The following is a 14319-nucleotide window of genomic DNA, read 5'->3' as shown; positions in this document are numbered from 1 at the left end:
AAATAACAAAGCAAACTATAAACATAAATACAAAAGTGGAAAACACAGCAAAACTATATACATAAATGCAAGTGTAAAAGGCCACTAAGGCCAGCTGCAGGTGCCGTTCCTGCTGGGCCAGATCTGCACTGTGCTTCTTCCTCAGGACTGTGAGGTGCTCCTCTCCTCGTTTCCTCTTGCCTGGAAGACAATAAGAAAAGATAAACCTTTTTTAATCACCGTAGGGAAATTCAGGTGTTATAGCAGCGACAGCAATAAGAATGAAAAACACAGGACAGGTACAGGTCACATAAGGATATAAGAATAACACATATAAGTATAAACAGAACAACAGTAAGGATGAACTAAAGACAGTTCTGGCCCAAGATGTTTACAATGATTGTGAAAGTGAATTACATTATGTCCAGCCTGTTCATAATGAATATAAATATATACAAACATTTATGAGTATGTACAAATATACAGTCATGAAGTAAATGGATAATTATAAATGAATATAAGTATGAATAAATATGAGACCAGTTTAAAGTGCAAAAATCTAAAACAAAGCACAGTCCAAAATAAGTGGAAAGCAGTGCAGGTTCATATGTATATGCACAATACTTAACAATGAAGAATATACAAGAATATATTAGGATGTCACAACATGTTTTACTAGCTGCAACATTAATAGTGATTCTTACTACTTTTACTTTTGGTACGTTACTTTACTTGTAACAGAGCATTTCCACACAGTGTTATTGCTTATTTTACTTCCTGATGATTGTCTATTTCTTACTTAACTCTAGAAAACTGGACGTAAACAATGGTACATATGGTGTTAGCAAACAATAGCTCTAGCTAATGCTATCTCTGCTAACCGTAGCTCTTCGGGGCTCCATAAAAGCATGGGTTGTCGAACATAAATGTCAGGATAAAATAGGCTTGTTTGTTAGAAGTGAGCTTTACAATAGATAGGGACACAACGCTTTCAAGCAAAGAACAGAGCGTAAGCAAAAACTTACCATCCTGCATGGATAAAGGACGCCGTTGCCGAGTCAAGGCGTCGTTTTGCGTTGCGCCGTCGAGCTCCCGCTGTATTTTTTCATCCGCAACGAGATGGAGTAACGTCTGTACCTCGTCAAACGACCACGGCGTGTTTCTTTTGTTGTTGCTGCCATTTCTTTATGGATTGGTTGACGGTAGCTTGTCTGTTTTAAAAAAAATTGTGCTTATGCTTAGGGACTGTCTCGCGCAACAATTGTGACGATTCTCTCTGACCAATCAGCAGTCGGGAGTGTTTACGTCACTGGTTTAGCATATTCAGCTCGGTTGTTGGCTCGGTAGGAACCTCGATTTTGGAGGGCCAGAAAAGAAGTGAAAACGTACCCGTGAGCCGGAACTACCCCTGGTGGAAAAGCAGGAAAAAAACGTACTAAGCCGTGCTAGGTCCTGCAGTTGAAAAGCGACTATTAGTCATTATGAATAAAATGTTCAGGAGAATATAATGTATTTGTATATTGGCCACATTCACTACCTCAATAGTGCTTTATTCCTTTAAGAATACATATTACATACAAATACTTACTTTAATATCAGAATTCACTTCTCAAGAGCAGTTTCCTTATTTATGGTTTATTTGACTGTAGTTTGAATTGCATGAGGGTGCACGCTTTGCCAAAAATTCTGGGCTCATACCTATACTGTTTTAAAAAAAAAAGTAAGATATGGTCGATAGCTGATTTCATGGTTTTTTGTTGTTGTTTTTTATTTTATAGTTATTTAAGTGTTTGCTGCCGTTTTCAGAAAATGGCATGTCCTTATTATTAATAATCCACAACTAACTACTAAAGCAGCAAGAATATGTGTGAGAAAAAAATAGTTTGATCTCAAAACTGAAATAACCAAAACTTCTGCAACAACATAGTGTGCTCTTGTAAGATCCCATGACTCATGGTATGAAACTAATCGGGGAAATACGTCTCAGTTTTTTTTTTTTTAACAGTTTCAACAATTCAGTCATTTCATTAGCTACTCTTTTATGTATGGACATATTTAACCAGAAAGCTATATATAACCTGTGTATTTGGATATCCATTAAAACCACAACCCTATTTCCACCCTCACACCTGGTACACACCTTGTTCTGCTCGTACTTGAACGGGATCTTGAGGTTCTCCGTTGCCCGGATCATGGCCTGCATCGAGGTGAAGATGTTCTGGTAGACCAGTTTGGTGAAGCCCTTCTTATCCTCATCTGTGTAGCCGGACCCGTGGATTATTCTCATCTGCTTGATGAAGGTGCTCTTGCCACTCTCTCCAGTACCTGAAAAGAAGCAAGAAGACAAAGGAATTAGAAGACAATTTCAAAAGGATCATCAATAGATACAGGATATATACAATATTGCGAATAGGTATGAAAATGGTCCTCCAACCGCTAACAAAATAGAACGTTTTAGTATCCTACAGTGCTGCAATCAACTGAAGAGAACATATTTAAATGATAAACTGTTTGCAGATACATTTGGAAATGGAAAGACAGTTAGTGGGTGTGTCCATAAAGCCTTTTCTGTGGTATTGTCCCTCTATATTTGGTTTTCCATTGGGAAAATTTGTGACTACTACAGTAACCATGTCTTGAAAACATTTCACCGCTCTCACCACCAATGCATGACGTACTCTAATATCCCCTTAGCTTTTAATGATCTACTTGAGCAGTTATCTTTTAGTTTGTCAAGGTTTGGGAACATCAGCGACTTTCTGAGAACTTCAGAGATTTTGAACGAGAAATGTGGGAGAAGCAACAAAAAACGCTGTGCCCAGGAAGCCACATAATGCTCCCTCTTCAATGGAAACAATTAAAAAAGTTGATTCTCTCTGGACACCCAGCCTAATGTAGAACCTTCTACATTGGGCAAAAATAACAGTGAGAATAATCCATACTTATTGTAGTAGAAAAACGACAGAGAGCAAACCACCTGTGGTTTTTAAGAAGTTCTTCACGGTCAGAAAACAATAACCAAGATTCTCAATTTTTCTTATTTTTATACAATGCTTATACAAACGGTTGAGTAGAAATGCATCCCATCATGCCCACAGGAAGTGAGCCAGACCTCAATGCCAATGCAGTCTCCATCTTACTATGACAGGACGCTGAAATGGTCATTCTTCCATATTGTGTCAACTCTTGGTTTACTTGAAGCTAAATCTTCTGTATGATTTGTATGTTATTGTATTTATCAAGTAATACATAGATAACTCTACTGCATAGTATATAGAATACACAATATAACAATAAATAAGGACACTATGACACACCCAACTACTTCAACTTAAATGTAATATCATAGGATAAGATGCAACATTTGGTTTTACATAATCCTTGTATTGAAGGCTCTAGACGAGAATTTAAATCAAAAGTTGGAAATGTATTTTGACCAAAGTGTCTTTAGTGATTTCGGTCGAGTCACTGCCTCTTGTCATCTTGGTTTTAGTGTCCCCGAGATATGCATTGTTACAAAGCGATGTAGTCATTGTTTTGGCTGCGGCTACAGTCTTGGTAAGTGAAGCAATGCCCCATGAGTAACCACATGAGGGCTGATGGGCTCAACATAGAGCCGGGTAAACCAAGTTCACTCCTCCAATTTTGTATCACAGTGACCATGCATATGCACACATGCATAAACACACAGATGGTGTTTTTCCATACACATGTGCAGGCTGGGCTTGACTCGGTTTGTTGAGGCACGTCAGCCGAGCTATCTGATTGAAGGTGGTCTACCTGATCAATGGTTATCACTGGTGGTCAAACGCATTTTGTTTCCTATAGATTCTTAATATATATTCCCTGTCATGTTTGGCGCTTACTCTTCCCTGCAATATTCGTAGGATTGTTGCTCTTGTGATATAGCCACAAACAAAACTAACTTAGAGATAAAAATGCATCATAATTAATGTATATTTTTCACAATAAAAGTCCTCTGTATTTAAAAGATCAGAGATGTCATCATTTGTACGCCAACCCTCAGGTTCGAATCGTTCCCTCGATAATAAGTCAATGGGACCGTTCCATTGGATTTTTGAAGCTCTGTGGGATTACATTTTGTTAACAATACTTTCCCATTTGTTTAGGAAGATAATATTCACAAAGGAGCACCACTTATGAGGCAGAAATGAAATCCTCAAAAAGGAAAATGCTACGGTTAAACCTCGCCACGGTTGAAGGACTCCACGTCACCAGGGCTAAGTAGAAGGCGCTCGTTTCGTACTCTGATTTAGCCACTTGTTAGCAACCAGCTCTAAGACACAAAACCTTAAAAGTGTGTGTAGGTTTAGGGAACAGTGTAAAAAATGTCTTGAGCTTGTGTTAAATGCCTGTAAAAACATTTGTGGTTAACTAAACACTTTGAAAAACCCATGTACCCAAAACTAGGGAAGTCTGGTGCTAAAATGCTAACTGGTTTCAGGGATTCAGGACAGATCGCTGCACAGAGACTTCTCTGGTCTCATGGACACAATTTATGTTACGCTCGCAAAACAGGCTTGTTTGACTGTGAGAAGGGAGGGGGGGGTCGGTAGTGTTTGGAGAGACTTTGGAAATGGTCTCCGTCAGGCGCGGTCAGCATGCATAAACTGGAAATGGAAATCGTTTAGGAAAACCATGCTATGGCAAAATAGAAAAACTGTGTCATAGAAAAAAGCCTGCTTTAACAATACATTTAAGAAAAACAGAACCACAATCCCTTCTCCCAGATGGCTTCCACAGCAGGTTCTGCATATTTTTGAATGGGCATTTCCACCACTCCAGGCTTAGTGGATGAAATCGACTTTTGTATTCTGGTCTCAGCAAGTTTAAAAAGGGACGTTTAAAAGACAAGGCAGGTTGTAGTCTCACACAAACTCCACCTCTAGTATCACAATGCAACTCATTCCTCCTCCCTTACACCCCCATATTCCACCACCTAGTATCTCCTCTACTCCACCCCTCGTCTCCTAACATTCAGCGTGAGTCACTTCAGCTTCATGCTCTCTCTGATTTCTATCTTCCACTCCCGTCTTTGTTTCTAATGATGTCATCTAGAGCTGCTACTGTGAAATATTTTCATTATAAATTTATTTCAAGATTAGTTTTTCATACAAATCAAATTATTCTGTAGCTTAAGTTGTCTGTTTAAATGTATAAAGCACATGATGTAGAAACTTGTTTGATTTAAATTAGCAATGTTTGATATTTTAAGGGATATTTGGAAGTTGCGATTAATAATACAATACATTTTATATTACATATCGACAAATTGCTTGCAGAATTAACAACAATATTTTAAACAATTTTCCTTTTTACTTTGATGAAGAGAATGCTTTGTTAAAATGTTTATTTAATATGTGTCTCACCCACCATTAATAACCGTTAAGTACAGCTGAGGGTGATCAGAAAGTCAGTCAGTGAAATGGGTAAAAGGAAACAACAACAAATAAACTTAAAGATTGGGCACCATCTGAAAAATACAGCTATTTACTATTATTATTGACTGATATTGCAATAAGGTGTGATTTGTATTGATATCTTTTACATATTTTGCCTCAACCAACTATTGCAATTTTGATCACATTTGGATTAGATTATGCAGCCAGACAAAAAAACAAACGACAAGTGATGCTGATAATGTTTACAGCCGTACTGTCTGGGCAGGACAGTAATGGCTGATTAGATCATTTGATTTGGTTGATAAGGTGCAGCTGCTCTTCCCGAGGCAGAGGAGAACAAATATCTTGCATGGAGACGAGAGTAAAGTTTGACTGTCGCTAACAGAAGAGCCCGGTTCAGTGCACAGTGAAGGAGGACCTCTCCCTGATCACAGCTCAGCCAACAGCGGAGTTTCCCCTTCAGACACAGTACGTCTTTCAGAGAGGGACATAAATAGCGATTGTCAAGACACAGCACTGGAGAGTTCACTTTCTCATTGACTAAAGAGCTGAAGGAGAAGGGAGGGTGATACTGGGGTGTGAGGGAGTGAGACAAGAAAAAGCGCATTCTCTCTGCTTTCTGAGCAGAGAAATGAAGGGCGTTAACAGAGGATAGATGCATCAGCTTGTTGTGTAATTGAACATCTGTGTGTGTATTCATGTGTACTTAAAAAACACAGGAGCAAGGCAAGTGACAGATCGAAAAAGACAGAAGGTCTAGTATGCTGTACGGATGGTAAAGCCCAGAGGCCAGGGTGTTATGAATGTTATTTAGCTGCGTAAATGAAAATCAACATGTCTTGCAGGCATGATCAGCTTAATTCAACAGATCCTATTGTTCTCGCTGCCTGACTGGAAAACCCAGCAGAAGCATTTCTCACGGACAAGCTACTGTACATTCGCTGGAGCTGCTCCTGAGGGGTAATGCTAGTTCCCATGGCAACTCCAGTGTGGACTCATAAAAACATGGCAGAGAGCACCAGCTGATGGGCCCAGCTGATTGGCTTCAGTACGTCTCCACAGAGCACAGTCAAACATTTCTTAATCCCACAACATCCTCAGCCAGGACGCCAGGATCCGCCTGTGGGAATTCAAAAGTTATAAAAGCAATGGACCTGGAGATTTCAATCTTATAAGCATCTTGTTCTCGTATGTATGAATGTGTGTTTTTTAAGCAAGATAACATTCACTTTTTTTAAAAGATGTATATATAAGTAGTAGGTGTTTTAGGTCCGGTGATAACAGGCCTGTAACAAATCATACTCAAATATAGGTTATAAACGTATGACTTCGCTCTTTTGAATACGTTTTGTGAACAGAATATTAGTAATCCCTCTGCGGAAAACCACACATTTGCAGACGCAAAAATAATCATATTGTTGATTTAAGAAAGGAAGCATGATAACCTCATTAGGTATGTTGTATTAGACTTCATTGGAGTACTTACTTTACACGTTGTGCTATATATATAAATATATAAAAACATTTTATTGTTTTAACATTGGCAAACGACTACATGAAATACACAACTTTATGGCTATACTCAAATACCATATATATATATATGTATATATATATTATGGCTGTCAGTCGATTAAAATATTTAATCGCATGGTTGTTCATAGTTAAATGACGATTAAAGGTGGGGTAGGTAAGTTTCAGAAACCGGCTCGAGTGCACTAAAATGTGAAAGTACACAGCCAAAAAGAATCCGCCCCTTCCTTCAGACTTCCTTACAGAGCACCTCCTCAGCGAGAGCAGGCTGCAGTAACGTTACATATCAGGCAAAGCTAAACACATCTAGGTTAGCAATACTACACAGCCAAAGCAACTCCGATATTGACTCTGGTTTGGCTTCTCCTAGTTTCCACTTTCTTTTTGTTCTTAATTTGCTCCGTTACATTTTTTCTTTTGCGACTAGTAGACGATGTTGAACCTAACTCTGCCATGGTGAAAGTGGCCGCCTGTTGCTGGCGAGTCATTGAAGTACTGCTGCAATGCACGCCCAATGACGGCACGCCCAATGAGGGCACGAGATACATTTGTGCGTGCACGAGATGGAAGGCTGACAGACAGGGCGCACAAGTGTGTGTGTGTGTGTGTGTGTGTGCGTGCGTAGTTTTTACAGTATTACGGCTTCCACAGATGACATTTTTTTATGGATTTTTTGTAAAAGCACTTCAGATATTCATTGCTATCGGGATGTTAAGAGCATTCCATGGAATATAACAAAAAGTGTATCTCGAGCCGGTTTCTGAAACTTACCTACCCCACCTTTAATCGNTACATTTACCTATTACGGGCGGAATAAAGTAAATACGAAAGGTTAAGGGTTGGTTGTTAATATGTATTTCCTTTACCCGGATAAACCTATTATCAAGCTTACCACTAATTACGTACTAATTAACGAAAAATTCGACACTAATTTGTAGACTAATTATTTACATTAGTAAACTGTCGGGATTATATATACATACTGATACACACACACACATATTATATATCATACACACACAGTTTCAATTGCCGTTTTTTTTAATTGCGGGTCGATTTAAAAATAATAAATTGGCGCTATTGCGTACACATAAAAAACAGGAGGGCGGGCGGCATCAAAAGTCTTCGCGTAGCTCAAATTTTATGGGTAGATGTTCGACTACGACTGTCGGGCGAGGATCGGCAGGCGAACGCCGTCTGGTGTGATAGGCGAATCGGCTGTTGACGCGGCTCGTGAACTGAAATACGTCCATCGCTTACTGTCACCCTGTAACATGCTTTTCAGTCGTGTGTACTAACGTCGCAGCACCGGTCTAGAGAGGAGTTGTTGTTTGTATGCCTCCTCCTCCTTTTTCTCTCTCTAGACGACCTGCTGACGTTAGTACACACGACTGAAAAGCAATGTTACAGGTGACAGAGCATGGTACGGGTATATTCAGTTCACGAGACGGCGTCAACAGCGATTGCATTCAACCAGAACGGCTGTTTTCGTGCCAGTTCCTGCCCCCCGACAGTCGTAGTCGGGAACATCTTACCATCAAAATTTGGCTACGCGTAGACTTGATCTGCCCCCTTCGGTCCGGTCTTATTTGACAGTATGTATGTATGTATGTTTATTATAACTAGGGCTATCAGTCGATTAAAATAGTTCATCGCAAATTCATCGCACATTTTGTATCTGTTCTAAATGTTCCTAACAGGGATATTTTTCAAGTTTTTTAATACTCTTATCAACATATGAGTGGACAAATATGCTTTATGCAAATGTTTTTTTTGTATGAATATTAAACAACTATCCTCTGATCTGTTAACGCCCTTAACTCAGGTTTGCTCCACAACATACATTTAGAAATGTAAGTCACCATTGGACAACATTTTGACATCAAAAGACAAAATCGCCATGACTTTGTGTGTTCATTACCAATATTATAAGACTAGAAGCTTCACAACATTAGGGCGCTGGGTCCCTTACAGGCTTACCAGAGACCTTGAGCCATTTTGAAATCCCCAACACAGCAAAGCCAGAGGGCGCAGGATGAGGAGAAGCCCGATAATCACACAGCCGTTAACCATAAGAGCAACAAGTCACTCTGCCCGCAACGTGCACTGACCGGGGTATTAGTCATTCTGCTAAATAACCATTAACTCACAAATAACAGGGGAAAACATTCAAATTGAAAGAGATCCGTTTCATAGAGTCGGGTCAGCTGCCGGTCGCAGTAGTTCAGCTGTGGTTTACATGAAGAGTAATAACCTGAAGCAGAGTCTGGCATCCATGTTAAAAGGGAGAGAACAGAAGAGAGCCGAGGGGGGGCAAAGTGTGACAGAGTGGAGGAGAAAGGAGCTCCAAGTAAATGATTCCTTAAAAACTTCCCCAAGCACATCAAACAGGAAGCTGAGTGTGGGGGAAAGGTTTCCTTAAGAAGGCCTGTCCGACTGTACAGGAACTGAATGACTGAACGAATGTCTAGTGGCTCTTTTCGCCCACAGGAACATTTTGAGGAACTTAAAGGTCTCCTATTATGATATTTGTAGGCATATATTATGGGTCTCAGGTATATGAAAAGATTTCTGATGTGTTTTGCTCAAAATGCCAAACAGATCGTGCATTTTAGACATCCCTCATATCGCTCTGTTCCAGCCCCGTTCGAGAAACGCTGATTTTGGGTCCTTAGCTTGAAAGAGCATAGCTTGTGGGGAAGCTTATGCCTGCTCAGAATTCTACCGGCAGATACCCTTAAATGCTGCCGTGATTAAACGCCATCATGTTCCAAACCACATCAAGGATTATTTCTGAAACAGTATGGAGCTCAAATGCTTTTTCTCTTGAAGTTTACCACAAGGCAGAGTCCTGCATCGGGTCGGGTACCGCAAAAAGAGTGATTCGCGGGTGGTATTTTTAAAAACGCTTTTTTCCGGGTTCGGTTCTGGGTAAAACAAAGATGATGCGGGTCGGGTCGCGGGTGTTGCATAATAAATATATTAAAATAATAATAATTTAGTTTAATGTTTAAATCCTCAGACCTCTCCCCCGCGGGACCGCGCATAATCATAACCTCTGCAGCGCATCAAACTGCTGCTGAGTGCGCCACATTCAAAATGGCTGAGGTGAAGCTCTCTAGCGGAGAATACAACATTTTCAATAACACTTCCTCAAGAGCGAAATCCGACGTCTGGGAGGCTTTTGGTGTCACCCTAGATGGAGAAAAGAACCAACATCCCACGCTTTTTGAGACAAATATGCAACTGCGTGTGTTAATAATTGCATGTTTTCACTGCTACGCGGGTTCGGGTCGGGTTGCGGATCTTGTGCCGACGGGTCGGGTTGCGGAACTAATTGGCAATATGTGCGGATAGCGGGGCGAGTTCGGTATTGCACGTCGCGGGTGCGGGTCTTGAAAATCAGACCCGTGCAGGACTCTGCCACAAGGTGAGTTCCTTTTTTTATTTCGTGTTTTTCTTTTACACATACTCTCTCCAGTACAGGTTAGCTCTGAGTGTTAGCGATGCTTGCTAATGTAAACAAAGACCAAATCACGTCGGGAGGCGTGTGGCGCAGTGGATAGAGCGTTGGTGTTCGGATCAAGGGAGCACAGGTTCAAACCCCACTGCAGTCAGCATGTCGTTGTGTCCCTGAGACACTTCACCCCAAATTGCTCCTGTGGGGATTGCCCACATTATTGAGTATGTACGTCGCTTTGGCTAAAAGCGTCTAACAAGTAACATGCAATGTAAAACACGTCGGGCATTGTTTCTGATAGTGCCGTGGTCCACACTGATCCAGATTTGCGTCCGATATGACATAAATCACGTCATTGTACCCCCGATTTTAGAGGTATGGGTACGGAGGAAAAGAGAGAGGGTTTTGTTTTCTGACACTTTGTTGGGAGTTCCCTGACACACCGGGGACACATTTATGTATAAAAGACATAAAAAAGTGCATTTTGCATGATGGGTCGCCTTTAATATGCGTTTTGATCGTACGCGCGGAGTTCTGGGTTTAGTCCCCGAGTCTTAGTATCTGCATCCCTAAATATTTCCTCCTACCTTTTCAGTTCCATTAGATCGGGATCTATTGGGGGTAACTTTGCCATTTAAGTGGTGCAGGAAAGAGTCTTAAAACTTGGAAATTGGTTAGCATTTTCACTTTGCTTGTTTCAAAGTCAATGCTTTTTTTTAATGCATCTTTTGGTTGGATGCTTAAAAGTTAACACAAGTTTAAGAGAGTTTCATGTTTTGTTCTATAGCATAAAATATGTCAGTAAATACCCCACTCCTGAATGTCCATAGCTTCTGAGCGTGTCTATATGAGACTACAGAACATCATTAAGTTTAGCAGCGGTGATGTAGTTTGTTTTTGGCCTCATGTTGGCTTTTACGTTCTAGGGATTGCATTTACGCTTTATCAATTACAAAAGTGGTGTTTACACTTTATGTAAAGATAATTCTGCTGGAAAAAGCTGTAAGTATCATGAATGTGTTTGCCACAGATGTTATTTTTACCCATCCCATTGGCTTTTTGGCATGGGAACCAGTGCAACTTGCGGATCTACCTACAAGAATACGTCATCCATGAACCGCTCAATGAAGGCACTGTTTAGTCCTGGCATTCACCCTTAATTATGATCTGATCACAAGTGGACAGCATTAAGGACGTCACATAACACTTTTATTAAGTACTACAGTATCTTCCCTGCCCTTTCTGCAAACAAACACTTAATTATTTCCTTTTGCAGAAACAAAAAGGCCTTTTTCTTTTTCGCTGGCAGACGATAGCAGAGCTCTAACTGTGCCTGGTCTGCCGGATGTTAAAGAAAGAAGAAATGATATTGCTTTGGGCTTTTTCAAACATTTGAGACGCCAATGTCAGTAACAGTAAATGGACTGCCTTTTATTATGAACCTTGCGACCGCTCAATACCCTTTTTACAACACATGCTATGGCTTTTAATTCTTCTACAATTAGATTTAGTTAGTCATCTTTGATTGCTGGACTTCAGTAGTTTTTATTTTTGGTATGCTCCTTTAAATCAAGTCAACTGAATAGCTCTTCGATGATGTAAGGATTGCTGATTACGAAGACTTTCCTACAGGTTTTGTTTTAGAGAAAGAGCATGAGAGAGAGTCGGCCAGGGGAGCGAAACTGAAACACATAAATGGGTGCCAAATCAAACATAAAGCGTTGGACCAATATGTATCAAGCTGAACCACAAAAATCATCAGAGCTATTTCGCAAGATTCATCAAAGTCTCTTAACTCAATAACACTATTCGTCCTTTGACTTGTCACAGATCGGCATTTAAGGAAATTATGTATGTCATGAGAAAATACAAAGAATTCTATAAAACCTTGCCCAAAAGAGGAACAGGTGTTGTAGCATCGTGGTATAAGAAAAAAAATGTTGATCAATTGTCTGCATATTTTTGCCAACTCTTGCAGTTCTTGAGATGAAGTGGAAATACAACTGTTCTTAAAGAACTTTAGTACTTACTTAGCTCCTTAAAAACTGTTTAATTGAAAAGCTAACAGAGACTTAAAACACAGTTTGCCCAACTTTAGTGTCAGTGCACGGACTGACTGCAAGTATCACAATATTGGCAGATGTTTCAGTGTACAGCTGCTATGGACACAGTAACTCATATTTGCTTGAGAAGAGGGTGTGTGTGTGTGTGTGTGTGTGTGTGTGTGTGTGTGTGTGTGTGTGTGTGTGAAGAGACAGAATTGTTTCATATTCGTTTCCCATGTCACTGTTTCTGTCACGCGATGAAACCCCTTAACCCTCAGCAATCCTCCTCCTATATGTAAAGCTGCAGAGACAACACCACATGGGATATTAAAGAAAATAAATATGTACATAGCATTAACAAGAGGGTGGAGAGTATTGACACACTGTATTTGTTAACAGCCTTTTGCAGTTCTTTAAGTAAAAAAGCGTGATATTATCTTACAAAACCTATAGATTCAAACATTTTTGTTATAGGGTGGTGGTTAAAAAAAACGTCAGACTGGTATGTATGTGTAATAAGAGAAATATACTATTTTTACAACAACTTTGAAACTATGGCTGAAACTAACCATTATTTTTCATCAACCCGACAATTATCTTCAATTTAAGGAAAGGTCTTCAAATATCTTGTTTTGGATTAGGGCATTCAGTTTATCATCAATGAAAAATAAGGAAAGAAATATTCACACACTAAGAAAAGGAAACTCCTGGGCATTTTTCATTTAGGAAAAACACATTTCTACTGATCAACTAATGAATGAATCGACCAATTGATTCAACTCTACTCGCAATAAAGATGATAATCACTTTTGCAATTGGTAGTGTGTGGTTTTGTTGCATTAGATAGCGTTTTGTTATAAAGAGTGACCGGATGGATTTAGACAGTAAAATGCTAATGTATTCAGTCCCAGCTGTGCATGCCTCACATGCCACATTTGTTGCACAGCTCTTGCATTTTCTTGCTCATTTTCAGTCCATTTCTCTGGGTTGTTGTTATCAATTATTTGCCTCATGCCAGTTGCAGAAGCAAAATAATACAAAAGACCAAACAAATGTGTTCTACATCATTAAAACATACTGCCTCTGGGACATCTTTTTGCATGTAATTATCTTTAAAAAAAACTTGAATTTGCCTTAAAATAGAATAAAAACCCTCTCCTAAAATCACCGACTGTGTGAACGTGAAAATGAATAGAATATCACCTCCCATCTTCAGAGCAATCTGACTATTATAACATTAGCGCTAAGAAAGCTTACTTAAATATCTGCTACAACATAAGTAACCGGATCAGAGTAACATTAAGTACAGTCCTTGGCTTATCACATCATAATGTATCATATATCTCCTTATCTGAGTCAGCTGAGCCGTATCTGGCCGTGCAACACTCACAGTGTCACATACTGTATGCAGAAGTATTATTTTAAGCAACACATTAAGTTGACGAAACACTCGAGTCAAATGTAATTAAAGTCAGATCCGTGTCTTAGACGGGGCAGTGATATCATAAACCTGTTAATGTACGCATTCAAACACTTTTTCTTTTACCAGCTGTATTCACCTTGCAGGTGCAACTATGTGGCTTTTATCCTGGATAAAGTGTTTAAGTCATGGATGTTTAAAGTTTAACTTCTTCATATGTCTAATATTATAGTTGACTTTTCATTCAGGAAGTATGACGCTGCGCTGTCAGTACGCTTCTCCATGTTTGTGATTGGTCAAACGTTGCTAACCCCGCCCCTTTCATGTGAACGCGCACATAACTAGATAGGGCACGGCTGGCTTGAGTTACCGAGTTGATAACCAGCGTCGTAGGACCGCTTAGCGAGAGCGCGTTTGTTTTGGATTGGGTAAGCCGGGTCACTCAAACATATCCAGGTT

General features: G+C 39.8%; 1 protein-coding gene across 1 annotated transcript in view; it reads right to left on the bottom strand.

Moving 5' to 3' along the window:
- Positions 1 to 6315, bottom strand: part of LOC104942509 (guanine nucleotide-binding protein subunit alpha-11-like) — a 30478-nt gene extending 24163 nt beyond the window's left edge. Inside the window, exons 1-3 of the mRNA XM_010767736.1 lie at positions 6303 to 6315; positions 2107 to 2304; positions 62 to 180 (exon numbers count right to left, since the gene is read on the bottom strand). Of these exons, the coding sequence (XP_010766038.1) occupies positions 62 to 180; positions 2107 to 2304; positions 6303 to 6315 (330 nt within the window). The remainder of the gene's footprint in view (positions 1 to 61; positions 181 to 2106; positions 2305 to 6302) is intronic.
- Positions 6316 to 14319: the final 8004 nt, after the last annotated feature.

This window comes from Notothenia coriiceps, unplaced genomic scaffold (assembly GCF_000735185.1).
Source record: "Notothenia coriiceps isolate Sejong01 unplaced genomic scaffold, NC01 NC01_scaffold00004659, whole genome shotgun sequence".
Classification (NCBI taxonomy): domain Eukaryota; kingdom Metazoa; phylum Chordata; class Actinopteri; order Perciformes; family Nototheniidae; genus Notothenia; species Notothenia coriiceps.
The sequence above is the reverse complement of the archived record's forward strand: the minus strand, read 5'-3'. Positions and strand labels throughout refer to the sequence as shown.